The following is a 14,521-nucleotide window of genomic DNA, read 5'->3' as shown; positions in this document are numbered from 1 at the left end:
TAAGGAAACTGATTCTGAGACAAAATCCACTTACAAACAAAATTCTGCTTAGCTTTGAACCTAATTTTAAACAAATATTATTAGTTCTAAATAAATACATTATTATATTATTTTTGTTTCTAGGGTCACCATAGTTTTGACAACATCAGTGAGTTATCAGATGAAGCGACAAATTCTGACAGCGGACATGGTAGTAGTGATGTAGATACAACACAGACTAATGGGTCACATGGTATGTATGATATTATTAGTTTATTTTTCCCACTTATTAGACTCCAATGTACCAATAGATATTTTTCTGATAATTTCCTCACATATTTTTGTTAAAAGACATATTTCATTTGAACTTTGATTATACCAGAAACCTGCCTAAACCAGACACCTTCTTAAAAATTAATCAGCACCTAATTTTTCACAGTGGAGAGACGTATACTAGTATTTCTTATTCCTCTATCAGTCACACAGTGGACAAAACAAATATTTCCATAAATTTTTTCTCAGGAACTACAAATTACTACAGCTAGATACTTAGTATGCAATTTCAGAAAGCGATGTTGTATAGATCCTAAAGAATTCAGAACTGTTACATGACTATTTCCAAGTTAACATTGCAAACATATACTGTATATAATGTTATTTTTGTCACACTTTTCTCAGCATCAATATTTTAAATCCAGTTTACATTTGCTCTTATTTCCATTTCTCAATCATCACAATGGAAAAGATGATTAATGGAGAAAATGTGTCCAACAGGTAATTAAGATAAAAAGAAATTCCAGTTTTTGTCCTTGTTTTGTTTTAATACCTAAAGAAAACATTGTACTTCTGTTTTTTTTGTAATTTTTTTTTGGTAATTTTCCAGGAGATATGAAAAACAAGGCAAAATTCTTAAAACAGCCATCACTGCTACCCTCTAAGAGAACTGATGACGTTCTTACCGTTGTCAGCAACAGTAATACAAGGAACCAGTATGACAGTCCCCGTCGTCATGTACCAGATGGTCGACAAAAGTCACATGATCAGAAGAGAAAAGATGGGTGGGTTCCATCCTATGTATAGTGCATAATAGTGAAATAAACTGAAACATTTAATGGGATAGACCTTGTCTTCTGAATTAACAATGTGAATCACCACACTATATATAGAAGGAAGCTGGACATGTGACTCTCATGTGACTAAGTTATGGAGCACCACAAGGCACATTAGAAGCTGTTGAGTTTTCATCACATGAAACTAAAGGTAAGCATTCTTCTGAAACCCATAACTAATCCAATTAAAATTGCAAGCAGAAAAATTGTTTTAGAAAAAGCAGCAAATATTCTGAAATTGAAAAAAAGACAGAATACATGTCTTTTTCTGTCATACATGTGTCACTTGTAGAAAAAAAATCATTGTGAGAAATCTATTCAAAGGACAGCAGAGCTAATCTATAAAGAACGCTATAGTGACTTTTGATTCCACAAACTGTATAGATAATTCTACCAGATGCCATATTTCCTCATTTGTCCTATGGATAGAGTTATCTTATTTCTGCTGTCTTTATTTTTTGTTTTTTACATCTCCAAATTTAATGTGTGAAAATTATAAGTAAAATATCTAGACTTAAATTCAGCAAGCTTTTATTTTTGCAATTCCCCAATCCTCATAGAAATAGCGACAATTCAAACCTTGCAAGAAAAACTCCCGCTTTCTGGTGCATGGAAATTAATATGTGCTAAGTAAACTATTCAGATTTCCTTGGAATATATGAGTAATATTTGTGATTCAAGACACTACTTAATTCTTTTCTTCTTTATTATACAGAAAAAAGAACTAGTAGCTGGAGAACCTGCAAAAGATTGCTTCAGAGTCCAAATTACTTCATGGAGATTGTTCTTCCTAACTGGAATTGAACTTTTGCAAGTGGCTGTTCTAATGATTGTTATTTGTCGGATTTTTACACTTGTTACATATTGTTTTTGTTATTGTTTTACAATTGTTATATTTACCTGAAATAAATATGAAGATAAAATTACTTTTCTATATTACTGTTTATGTATACAGAGAGTAAAATTCGTTTCAACACAGTTACAATGGGTAATAGTTGAAGAAAAAAAATGAATCTGAAAACATTTGTATTATACAAAGATTTATATTAAGATGATAACAAAATTACTGAACTCATAATCACAACTTACATGAACTGGCAAAGTCAAGGATAAAATAGAAAAATGAAAATGGATTCAATGGGGTTTACACCTGTATAAAATGAGGTATGAAGATTGATGGATTCACAGGGACACAATATTCTGACTTAAAGCAAAACAGTTTCCATGATATAAATATAGAAGCTCCCTTCATTACAGCTAAGAGTAGTGAAAAATCCTTTTTCTGTACTTACAAAGATCCTTTTAAGTGTAAGTTTTTTTGGTAAGAATCAGGCAAAATGGAAAAAATCAGAAACATGCATGTTAACAAACCACCGACCTGACAATACAATCTTACTCAATAATGCTTTTTTGTATTTGAAATGACCATTACATGATCATTGGATTTGCTCAGAAATATATTTTTGAACTTGCATCAAAATATTTGATGAAAAGGGACGATATAGAAGAGTGCCGATTTAGCATTTAATTAACAATACTTTTAACGTTACACTTCCCTAAATGTCTTCACCCTTGGCTAGCAGTAGGGGGTGAAACTGAAAAGGGCGTGGAAAATGTTTTCAGTATTGGAAAAAAAAGAGGAAGGAAGGGACCTGGCTTTAAATTATCAAATACTGGGAACGCTCTATAGCTGCGAGAAAGAACAAGGTAGCTGGACACATTTTTGTGTTCAAGACAATTGAAAAAAAGTCGGGGAAGAATTTAAAAGTTGTTCTGTTCACAATTTTAAGCTAAGTTACAATTATACTTCGTTCTCATGAAAATTGACTTGTTTGCAATTATATTATCCACAAGCGAAACCCTAACATTTTTGGCAAGCCAAAGTGGACAAAAATAAGCATTTTCTAATATTAAAAAATGATTCACTTTCTAATATTACAAATTAGATTTCTTATAGGAGAGTGCTTCGTGATTGGTTGGCTAAAAATCCATGGAGTGGCATGGGGCATCAACTTTAAATCATAACTTTTTCATTTTTCAAGATAATTCTTTTGGTTCCCAAAATTACAAATAAAGTTCTTTTTATCCATGGAATTTTTGAATAAATATTCAGTAATTAGACTTCATGTGCACGAGATATTAATTATAAATTTATATGAAAATAGAGGTTTATAAATAAATATCATTACAAATTTATTTTTCAGGTAAAAGATTTATAAATTTACAAACAAAATATGAATTATTTATCTAAATGAAACATTTCTCCGAACCAAAATTGGATATAAAATAAAGAAGTTAAAGTGTTTTGAAAATTGGATTCTAATCATGAACTTTTCAATTGTTTATTTATTTGTTTATTTGCCAACCAATTTGACACTTAATGTTATGCAAATTAGTGAATACAAACTCTCCTATATCACAAAACACTTTTTTAATATTAAAAAGTCATTTTTTAGTATTAAAAATTCAATTGAATTTCTAATATTAAAAAACTATTTTTGAATATTAGAAATTGATTTTCTAATATTAGAAAATGGATTTGTTGTATTCAATGACGATTTTTTAAAATTAGAAAATCATTTTGTAATATTAAAAAATGTGACTGATTTTCTAATATTACAAAATATTGATTTTTGTCCACTTTAGCTTGCCATACTAACATGCACCAATTTCAAAGCTTAGAAATACTTAAGTCTTACAAATGTAGAATTGTCAATACATTTACAATGCAACAGTACAACATAGAAATAGAAATATCATTTCTGTTGATATAAAACACTTCAATTCCTATCTTTTTTATTCTGACAGCATGTTTAAACGTAAGAATTTCTTTGGGAGATTAAATTTCAATTTTCACGAATGTACCAATGATACAATTTCTTCTATCACTTATGACAAATATGATTAAATGTGGACTTCAAACCAATGGTTTGTACATGTATATTCTTCTGGATAGCTAAGCTACTTTAGTTCCTTATATTTTTCATGGAGTTTTATCAAACATGTACATTAATCCTTTAAGTTAGAGTGGTAGAAGAGTAATCAAGGGAAAGAGTAAAATATAGGAATAAAGCATTTTCTTTACATTAAATTTTTTATGTACCCTTTAGGTTACGGACCACCAATTCAACCAATGAGCATTTGGAACATATGCAAAAATAGTCCTACGCAGAAATTACCTCTTCCTCATAGTGCTGTGAAAAAAGTTCTCATCTTATTTAAAAAAATTAAACAGTTTCTGAAAGGAAGAACATTTCTGTACATTTTATAGGTGCATTTTGCTTCTTGTGATGTGAAGCGTAATCTCCATAATGATTTCTAAATATACCCCTATCTTGTGAAAACACTGGGATTTCCCATGCTATTTATAGACCCTTTACTTCCGGTGACCAGTACTGCACTGCAAGTCTGCTAACCCCACATGCCACTCTGAGAATTGTGAGCTGACATATGTAGAATCATGCTGATATATAGTCCTCTGTTAAAGTTAAGGTAAAGTCCAGAGAAGCCATTGAATATTGTGAAATTAGCATAGAAGCCTATGGGAAGTGGAATTAGTGGTTTCTAGCCTTAAGCTGAAGCCATGGCAAAATGAAAAGTTTCTTGGAATAGCTTTAAACTACTTGAAGATCTTACAAACTTTGCCATGATAGGAATACACTACAGAAATCCTTCAAAATATGCATTTTTTTAAGCTATAGGTCCAAATTATGGAAAATTGGTCTTTTGGGCTGAGTTTTATGTCCTATATAGTAAAAAGTGTAGAAAATTTAGTAAAAATGTCAAATATTAAACTTTGAGGGCTATATTTACCTAAATATGGTGGTAATCAGCACTTGAAATCAAGTTTTGTATAGATTTGAGCAAAAATTTGGTTAGAAATGAGGAAAAACTCACTTTCATTACTGCGGTTAAGGACATATAAGCATTTCCCTATGGCAACATGGAAAATCCGTTTTTGAGTACTTTTTTTTGCTTTAGGTGCCCTTTACTGGTCATGTTTTAATGTGAAAACACTGTATTTACAAATTTGAAGCCAAAGATATCACCTTTTGTGAAAATTGAAAGATTTAGGGTTTTTGACATGTGATCAAGAAAAAGGGGGAGGCATGTCAGAAATGAATTTTTAAAAATAGACCAATTTTTCAGGAAATGATTACTTTTAAAGGCTATCTCTTTATTAATATTGTTAAAAAACAAGTCGTGATTGATTTTTTTTATTTGAAAAGTCAGAAAAAGTTCTTTGCAAATATTTAATGCATTTAAGTATGGTAGAATATTGTTACTTTTTTGCTTGTGCAAATTGGTTACCCTATATTTAAAAATCAAATATTTAAAAAAGTGCTTGTCACATTTCAGTGAAACTTTGCAGATGCATTCAGTATGTGTATAGGAAGATACTTGTATAGTTGTTTATTTTTTCCAAGACAGAAAGTGACTCTTTAGGTTACAGACCACCAATTCAACCAATGAGCATTTGGAATGTACGCAAAAATAGTCCTACGCAGAAATTACCCCTGTTCCTCATAGTGCTGTGAAAAAAGGTCTCATCTCATTTAAAAAATTTAAACAGTTTCTGAAAGGAAAAACATTTCTGTACATTTTATAGGTGCATTTTGCTTCTTGTGATGTGAAGCCTAATCTCCATAATGATTTCTAAATATACCCCTATCTTGTGAAAACACTGGGATTTCCCATGCTATTTATAGACACTTCACTTCCGGTGACCAGTACTGCACTGCAAGTCCGCTAACCCCACATGCCACTCTGAGAATTGTGAGATGACATATGTAGAATCATGCTGATATATAGTCATCTGCAGGTTAAAGTTAAGGTAAAGTCCAGAGAAGCCATTGAATATTGTGAAATTAGCATAGAAGCCTATGGGAAGTGGAATTAATGGTTTCTAGCCTATATAATGATATGTACATGTTGTACTTGTATGATGTAATTATCTGTTCATCCCCACCAAAACTGGATAAAAATTTTTATCCAAAACAATTCAAAATTTTTTTTTGATACTAGTCTCAAGATCTGTGAACTCCATTTTCCATTCATTCCTGGTGAAACTCCATTTTTGTTCACAAGTTCTTGTAGACAACCTTTCATGACATAGGCACTAGTGCTGCGGACAGGTATCAAAAAGTGCTTTAGTTTTCGAGTTTAATGGGCCTATAGGGTATACAGTTATATCATATATATCATATGTCAATGGAAAGATAAATCAATGTTGTTTTTGAATACTTTACTTATCAAAGTGAAAGACGGTTAAGTTTTCTGCTATCGACCCCAATACAGTTTGATAAGTGATTTAAGTGAAATAATTTATTGTAGGTATTAGGAAACAAGTAACATGTAAAGGTCACATGTATAGAATTTCAAAAATGTAAAAAAGAACTTTTCCCGACAAAAGTTGACTGTTTAATCACAGAACAAAATTGCCCCTAAAAATGGTTGCATTTTAGTGCATTTTCAAAGATTAAGAGATGATAAGACCCTGTAGAATATGACAATGTTTATCTAAATATTTTTTACTGAATAACAAACAAAATTAATACAACGTTTTCGAATCGGTCTGCAACATGGACTTTACAAAATGCATATTTTAACAACTAATTATACTGAAATTGTAAAATACGAAATCATTTTCCGGGCAACCTTTTCCGTTTCCGAACTGTTGGTACAACAGAAAAGCATGAATAATATCCAAAGTAACTTATTTTTTGACATGATCAATATTTAAGTGCTTTTTAAGCAGATAGATTAAAATTTGACAATTTTTTTTCTGTTATTCAATAATCAAGAGCTCAACAATGTTCGTATTGAGGAAATTGGAGTGAAGAACAAGATATTCATAGTTTGGACAAAGCACCAAAAATACAAAAATAGTCATAAGGATAACATATATAAATTCAAAGAATTCATTAGCAAGCCAGGCTTGATAAAAAAAAAACTAGGGGTATGGACCAGGTTCATCGGCAGGATATCAATTTTAACTCCTTTTCTCTGTTTTTCCTTAAGCGTCCGTCAATCTGTTCTTATATATAAGATGCAATACCGGTTTAAATGAAGGAGGGAAACTCTGGCATTGCTTAGAAGTCATTTAGTATGTGACGGTGAAAAAGAGAACATTACAAAAATTTTTGGAAATGGATTATTTCAAATAAAATTGGCCTTTAACATCATATAGACCAATGAGTGGCTTATTTCCAATTCCTAGATTTTACAACATCTTCGTTACGCAAGGGTTATGGTCATGCCCCTCCCATTGCACGAAGGAAGGGGGCAAGATCGTTATCCTAGGGTAGCGAAGATGCTTTTACAGATGTGATCCCATATTCAGTTTAATTCTAATTGGTATTAAGATTATAACAAATCAGAATTAGAGTAAACCATAAAGTGGCTCACTTATTCATTCTTTGCATGAAGCAGCCAGACATGATTAGCTGCCGGAAAATGAAAACTGTGATATTGTAAATGTTTAAAACAACTTTTCTACCTTGTCAAAATATGACAACAGAAGTAACGCACAATTCAATGCACAAACCACTTACGAGAACTGCTCGGTACATGTATGTTTAGGCCGAAAAAAAATTAGGTTTATAACAACTTACAGATAGTAAATATAGCAAATGATATATTGTATCTCTGTTTATAAACATCTTGATCAGAGTCCCTCTCTTTTTTTAATATTCTTGATCCACCCCTGACCTGGACAATGATGTTTCCTTTGAACTAATATTCTATAACAACTATGTTATTCATACAGCTACTAAAGCTGGAGTCTTTTTGAGAGGTAAAAAAATCATAGAAGTTTTTATTGCGTCTGAACATCTTTCTTCTTTTTGCGTTAAAATTTTTACAAGGAAAATGTTTTGTTTTTATCAAGTCGTTTAGTATAAAATGTTCAGAGCAACAGCGGATCCAGAGGGGGTGCATGGGATTGGCACTCCCTTTTTTATTGGAAATTTGTCATTTTCCTGTGTGAAATTGACAAAAAATGGTAAATAATGTCCTAGCACACACACCCATTTCTGAGGAACCCCAGCTGGCACCCTCCTTTTCACAGTGTGGATCTGCCACTGCTGAGGATATTTCATTACAAGAATGAGCCTGGTGCACAGTTAAACATCACAAGACATAAATATTGTGACAACATGCATGTGCATGTTTGCACATGCTTCCATGCAAAGTTCAAAGTTCACAGTTTATGAGAATCCTTGATTCATGGTTAAATCTTTAACATTTTATTTGAAGTCCAAGCATACAAAGACAAATGCAACCAAAAATATATGTATGATTTTTGTATGTATAAAAATAAATCTCAAAACCTGAAGTGTTTTCATCAAAACATAAGGTAGACTCGATACTTTACATGTGTCTCTACTCATAAAACAGTCCGGAAACAATTCTGTGTTTAGTACAATTAATAGTTTATATATGTGAAAATTTGCAACTTCAAACTCATTTTGCAAAGCCCATGTTGCAGATCGATTTGAGAACTGTGTTTATTTCATTTGTTATTCAGTAAAGAATACTTAGATATACATTGTAATATTATACAGTGTCTTATTATCTCTTATATTTTACTTGTTTTCAGATACCTACCATGAACGATTTCACTTAAATCACTTATCAAAGTGTATTGGGGTCGATTGATCTTTGACCTCTCCTCTAATTAATGCAAAATAGCAGAAAACTTTACCACTTTTCAGTTAGAAAAGAATGATATTCAAAAACTACATTGATTTATCTTTCCATTGACATATGATATAATCGTATACCCTCTAGACCCATTAAAGTTCCAAAAATCCTTAGCCTTCAGCAGCACTACACAGTCATTTCAAGTGCTTACAGCACAGCTTTTATTAAGAAATGAATGAAAGGAATTTGAATTTGATTTTTTGTACCTGTCCATAAAACACACCCAGTCTTGTCTAGATGGCAATATAATGATTTTAACTACAAATTGTTCTATATAGAACTGGTCACAGTTGTTATCAGAAAGAGCTTTATTTCTTATTGAAACAGGATGTAAATCAATTAAATTGTTTTTTGAAGTGACTTTATTGGATTTCTTATTAGTAATCTCTGAAAAGAACTTTAGGTCTGTTTATTGCTGCTTTGTATAGTTTGTTGCTTGTTGAATGTTTACAGACAGGCTCTATGTTCCCTTTATGTTTTCTACAATGGTTATTTGTTGGTGTTAAGGTTATCATTTGTAGATTAAAGTTAGCAATAATGGTTTATACACCATAAAACAGTAGGAACTAAACCTCAATTTGACAGCACCAACTAAATTATGTTTTTGAACTTATAATGTCCACTTAATATGAGATGCAGTCCAATTCTTATGTAATGTCTGTTATATCATGACTATTTATTACTTCAATGGTTTAAGAAATGTTAATGTAAACCTCACTCAGTAACTGTAACTAATCCTATTAATTTTCACCTGTTTGATTGGAAACAGATGAAATGAAAAGTGAAGTTATAGTTGCATCATTTTGACCTATGGATATTTTATTGGTAAATGATGACTTCATGTTGTTGGCTTATTCACTCTCATTATTGGGTTAATTTACATATTTTGAATTAAAAATAAATGTGAAGATATAACTAACTTTAACTTAAGCAATCTCTAATTAAAATCAAGTAGATTACGATAAGAATGAGGAACAGGATATTGACGATCTTGTGACAAAATCTAGAAACAAAAACATAAGTACACAATGAATTAGACAAATAGAATAGAACACACACAGAAACAAAAATTGAGCAACCTTGATCCCACTGAAAACTGGGAGTATGGACAAAGTGCACTGGTAGGGTAGGCATCCTGTACTTAATTTTAGCATATATTGCACCCAGACAACTTGATCATTTTGTGTAATGTTTTAACCTTAACTTAATGACCCCTTCAGCCCTCACAATGACTGGTGAGGTTATTGACCCCTGCAGCCCTCTCAGTGACTGGTGAGGTAGATTGTTTTAGACTTAATTGACCTTTTGAGTAGATTATACCTTACATGGTTTTAATCAATTGTCTCTGAAAAACTTGTTGTTTGGTCCAATGTCAGCATAAGACAAACAACTCATAGCCCAGCTTGTATTTTATTTTAGGATTTTCATTTGTCTTAGCTTTCCCCCATATTTGAATTTTGATCAATGTTTTCATTTTATTCGTTATACATGTAGTTGAAGTACTTTACAATCATGATCTAATTTAATACTTAAAGGTGGTAATTTTTAGAGTAGCAAAAATTTCTTTTAAACGCCTTCTTATAATAAAATAGTAAAGTAGTTAATTTCATATGATTATGACCCTTTAAAGGAAATAATTGTCCATAAAGTTTGTGAATTTAGTTTTTTATGTAAGGGCCATTTAACAAGATCCACCAAACTTTAAAGATTTTATCAAATTGTATAGACACATCAGAAACTGTGAATGTTTAATGAGTAATGGATAAGAAATGATATTTTAATGTTAAAGTATCCTCTTTGATATGTAACCATTACCTTTAAGTAGATGCTGATGGCTGATAACATATTGACTACATTTTATGTATTGTTATTTTTTACATTGTACAATATGGTCATGATAAAAAATATTTAGCAAGTAGTAGAAAAACTTAGCTATAGAAAGGAGGTTGGTTTATTAGAAATATGTATATAATTAGGATCAGATAAGGCTAAAAACCACTAATTCCACTTCCCATAGGCTTCTATGCTAATTTCACAATATTCAATGGCTTCTCTGGACTTTACCTTAACTTTAACCTGCAGAGGACTATATATCAGCATGATTCTACATATGTCAGCTCACCTATAAAATGTACAGAAATGTTTTTCCTTTCAGAAACTGTTTAAATTTTTTAAATGAGATGAGAACTTTTTTCACAGCACTATGAGGAACAGGGGTAATTTCTGTGTAGGACTATTTTTGCGTACGTTCCAAATGCTCATTGGTTGAATTGGTGGTCTGTAACCATAAGTTACAAATAAAATTGTAAAACTTTTTTAAAAATATGAGGTTGTCTAACTACAGAAAATACATTTGTATATGGTTGTAAAAAAATGTAGTTTTTGATAAGAAATCAGATTGTTATTTTGACAATAGGAAACCCCATAATATGTATTTCTTCTAATGAAAAGGTCTCTAGTACAGAGTTGTAATGCAAAAATATCTTATTCTCTAGTGTATAATTATCAAACAAATACAAAAATACCAGTCATATATATTGTAAATGTCGATATGCTGTACACATATTTCAAGGAATAGGGTATGTAAGTCTCATCATGTGACTCCGTGATTTTACGAGAATGGGTCCTAGTCTACCATTCAAAAGCATGGAGATAAGTTATTTAGAGAGCATTGAGTTCAGGGTTAAAGGCAAAACATCTTTTTGTGTAAAAAATATCAATAAAAAATGACAAATATCTGTTTCTACATAATAAAAGTGTTAGAAAAAACATAAAATAGAAGATTTTGCATTGTTATACAGTGTTTTGAGGACCTGGAAGTAAACAATAAAATGCAGATCGGTCTGCAGTTTTCAATACATTCTGTATCAAAAATTCCGGTAAAGAAAATGAAACTACAACAAGACTTACATACCATATAACATCTCGTCAGCAGTGTTTGAAAGAAATAACCACAACCAAATTATTGAAATAGGAAGTCAAGGTTTTACCATGTACAATACAAAGAATGAAGCCTCAGTGTTTTAGGCATTTTGGATTTGTAATACTGCAAATTTTGATAAATATGATACCACATATGAAGTTCAGAGTTGTTGCCTATGTGTTTTTCCATCCAACAAATTATTATGATGACAGAAGTTACGTTCTTTGTAGCAGGTGGCTACATATTACACATAATTTTCATCTTGCTGTGAAGAAAATTGTTGATTTATTGAATTATTTAATGCCAGTCAGTGCCAACTGAAATTAATTCACTAAAACTCTTCACATTCATCCATTTCTGCTACAATTTATGGATAATTTTTGTATCATTTGTAAAGAAGTGGGTAAGAACAAACAGCCTAAGGCAATCTACTTTTGGATATATTTACTAAACAAGCACTATTTGTTATCTTAGGCTGGTGAGGGGCAGGTCATCTGGGTTGTCTAGTCCGGGTAACTACTCTGGTATTGTTCAACACTAAATTAGTGTTTAGAAGAATTGATCAACATTTCTGTACATAGAAGTTAATATGACCTTATGTCAAGTTCTTAGTGTTATTGACTTGTCTTATTTGGATATTTGAATATACTTTTGTATGTTGGTAATCTTTCTGTAATGCCATCAGGACTTTAGAGATGTCTGCTCTAACCTATAAATTATTGTTAATCAAGTACATGAAGAACTGTGAGTCGCATACATGTACATACCTAACTGCTACCATTTTGATTTAAAAAAAAAATTATTTTGCTTCTATATAATAATGGAAGATTTCTTATGTTTCATCAGCGTGTAAAAGCCTTGACCATAGCACATTTTCAATGAAGCGCTTCACGTCAAAAATGTACAACCAGTCACTACTTTTACAGGCATAAATAATTGGTGTTATTAAAGATAGACAGTAAAGTATAAGATGTTATAAATAGAACATACATGTTTGAATTCTTACTTATTACCATGGAGTATGTTAGACTATTATGAATTACCAGATAATCATCATATTTACTATTGACTGGCCATCTTCTTGTATTATAGATGTCTAGTTTTAGTTGGTGTAATTCCTCCTACGTGTAGTGGCAGCATTGTTTGTCACTGTGTGGACTCAAACACTTAAGTGCTCTTGACAAAGTATGAGTCTAGATACTCTTGTCTCTATTACACATGTTAGGTGATTTCATGGTGTGAACAATATTTTGTTAAAGGATTATATTAATTAGACAGGTGATTACAGAGTGTCAAAAATCAGAGTTCTTACATAGAACTGTACTGTGTTATTTCTTGCATAATGAAGAGACATCCAATTATTTTGAAAGCATGTCAGATTAGTATTGTCTCAAGCTTTTGGATACAGGTCAATAGTTAAAATATCTTAATTGTATGATGGTTTCAGGGAAGGATCCATATATTTATAAAAGGGGGAGGGGTTGTCCCAGGCCGTCATTTGCTCAATTTCGCCTATATTTGGCCAAAAATTAACAAACAATAAAAGAAGGTTATAATCCCTAGAACCCCCTCTATTCTACATTTGGGCTACCATGATACTTTTCAATATATGAGCCACGGAGATCTTATTGTTTACTTAATACCACACTAACTTTGGCTGCTGTTGTGAGGTGTCAATTTTCATGAAAGATACTTCTACCAAAGACACATAAGAATTTTGTATATATTCTTACAGATGGTTTTAGTAGAGTATGTATCCTATCCTTTCATAAGCCCCATGAACTTTCTGTGTATTTTACCTAATTAGATGTTAATGCACGATGTGCCTTCATATTTGCCTCAAACAGGCTAGGTGCCTTTTTACCGGTCCTGAATTACCCTGTCCTTTTCAAAAGCTGCAAAGAAGTCTACTATTTAGGATACTAAGAGTCTGTTAAAATTGCACAAGTTTAAAATGCTTTTGACATTAACTTAAACACCTACAAAGGTTTAAGATATTAGATTTTACATCTCCCATTGCTATCATGGACTAGTCTTCATAAACATATTTGTCTTTGTATATTTCTACTGTACTTTGTCATTTTATAGAAGTTGTATTCTTTTATGAAACAAATAGTTTGTCTTGTTATGGTACAAAAAACAAATATGAAATAATGATATAGTTAATATATTTCCTTAAAGATACATCACATCTGTGATTTGTAACACTATTGTCGACAGACATGAATAATGGGTGGTCAAAAGGAAATTCTAGGGTCAATCATGTGTCATTGTAAAACTTCTGAATAATAGCTTCATAGTGGTCCAGACTCATTTGTTACTGACATAAGGGGCCTTACGTTATGTCAGCCCTATATTTTTTTTTTCCATATCTGTTTTTTTTTTTTTTTTGCCAACAGAAAAGGATTCATCTTTGGCCACAGGGAGGTTGTTTTATGTCAAAATATTTAGTGAAGTTAGAAATTTGATTACATGCTTTTATCAGTTTTCCTATTAAATTACAGGCTCCTTAAATGTTCATACAAGGAGACAAGAAAAGCAGAAGAATTTAATGACCTGTCTGTGTGATAGAAGGCCGGATAGTGGTTATAAAGGTTAGAATTTTAGTCCAATAGGTGTCAGGTTTATCATGTCAAGTATTTATTGTTACAGTGGTGTGCTGTAAGGAGCTGTATTACACATCATAAATGGTAAAATAGCTACATAATCTTAGCATTTAAATGAGACTACCATACAGTGAGGTTTTTTTTGCAAGTTGTTTTTTTATTTTGCTTGATTTGTATGACTTGTCTAAGCACAAAAAGGA

At 31.4% G+C, this 14,521-nt stretch overlaps 2 protein-coding genes across 14 annotated transcripts in view; both read left to right on the top strand.

Annotated features, from left to right (window-relative positions):
• The window catches only part of LOC148604085 (protocadherin-11 X-linked-like), a 42,124-nt gene extending 40,885 nt beyond the window's left edge, over positions 1-1,239 (top strand). For all 12 annotated transcript variants that reach the window (XM_088547769.1, XM_088547763.1, XM_088547761.1 and 9 more), the window contains 2 exons: positions 124-232; positions 863-1,239. In XM_088547769.1, coding sequence (XP_088403895.1) covers positions 124-232; positions 863-1,059 — 306 coding nt within the window. In that variant the 3' untranslated portion in view covers positions 1,060-1,239. The remainder of the gene's footprint in view (positions 1-123; positions 233-862) is intronic.
• A 1,402-nt stretch (positions 1,240-2,641) lies between these two features.
• The window catches only part of LOC148604084 (protocadherin-11 X-linked-like), a 34,630-nt gene continuing 22,750 nt past the window's right edge, over positions 2,642-14,521 (top strand). The window contains exons 1-2 of one of the 2 annotated variants that reach the window (XM_088547774.1): positions 2,642-2,795; positions 14,220-14,309. The gene's annotated coding sequence lies outside the window, so the exon portion shown is untranslated. Of the gene's footprint in view, positions 2,796-13,957; positions 14,310-14,521 lie in introns of those variants that run through there. The other variant, XM_088547775.1, reaches the window with a different exon arrangement.

This window comes from Perna viridis, chromosome 10, assembly GCF_037379345.1.
Source record: "Perna viridis isolate PV_CMFRI_1.1 ecotype Kerala chromosome 10, ASM3737934v1, whole genome shotgun sequence".
NCBI classification, from domain to species: Eukaryota; Metazoa; Mollusca; class Bivalvia; order Mytilida; family Mytilidae; genus Perna; species Perna viridis.
The sequence above is the reverse complement of the archived record's forward strand: the minus strand, read 5'-3'. Positions and strand labels throughout refer to the sequence as shown.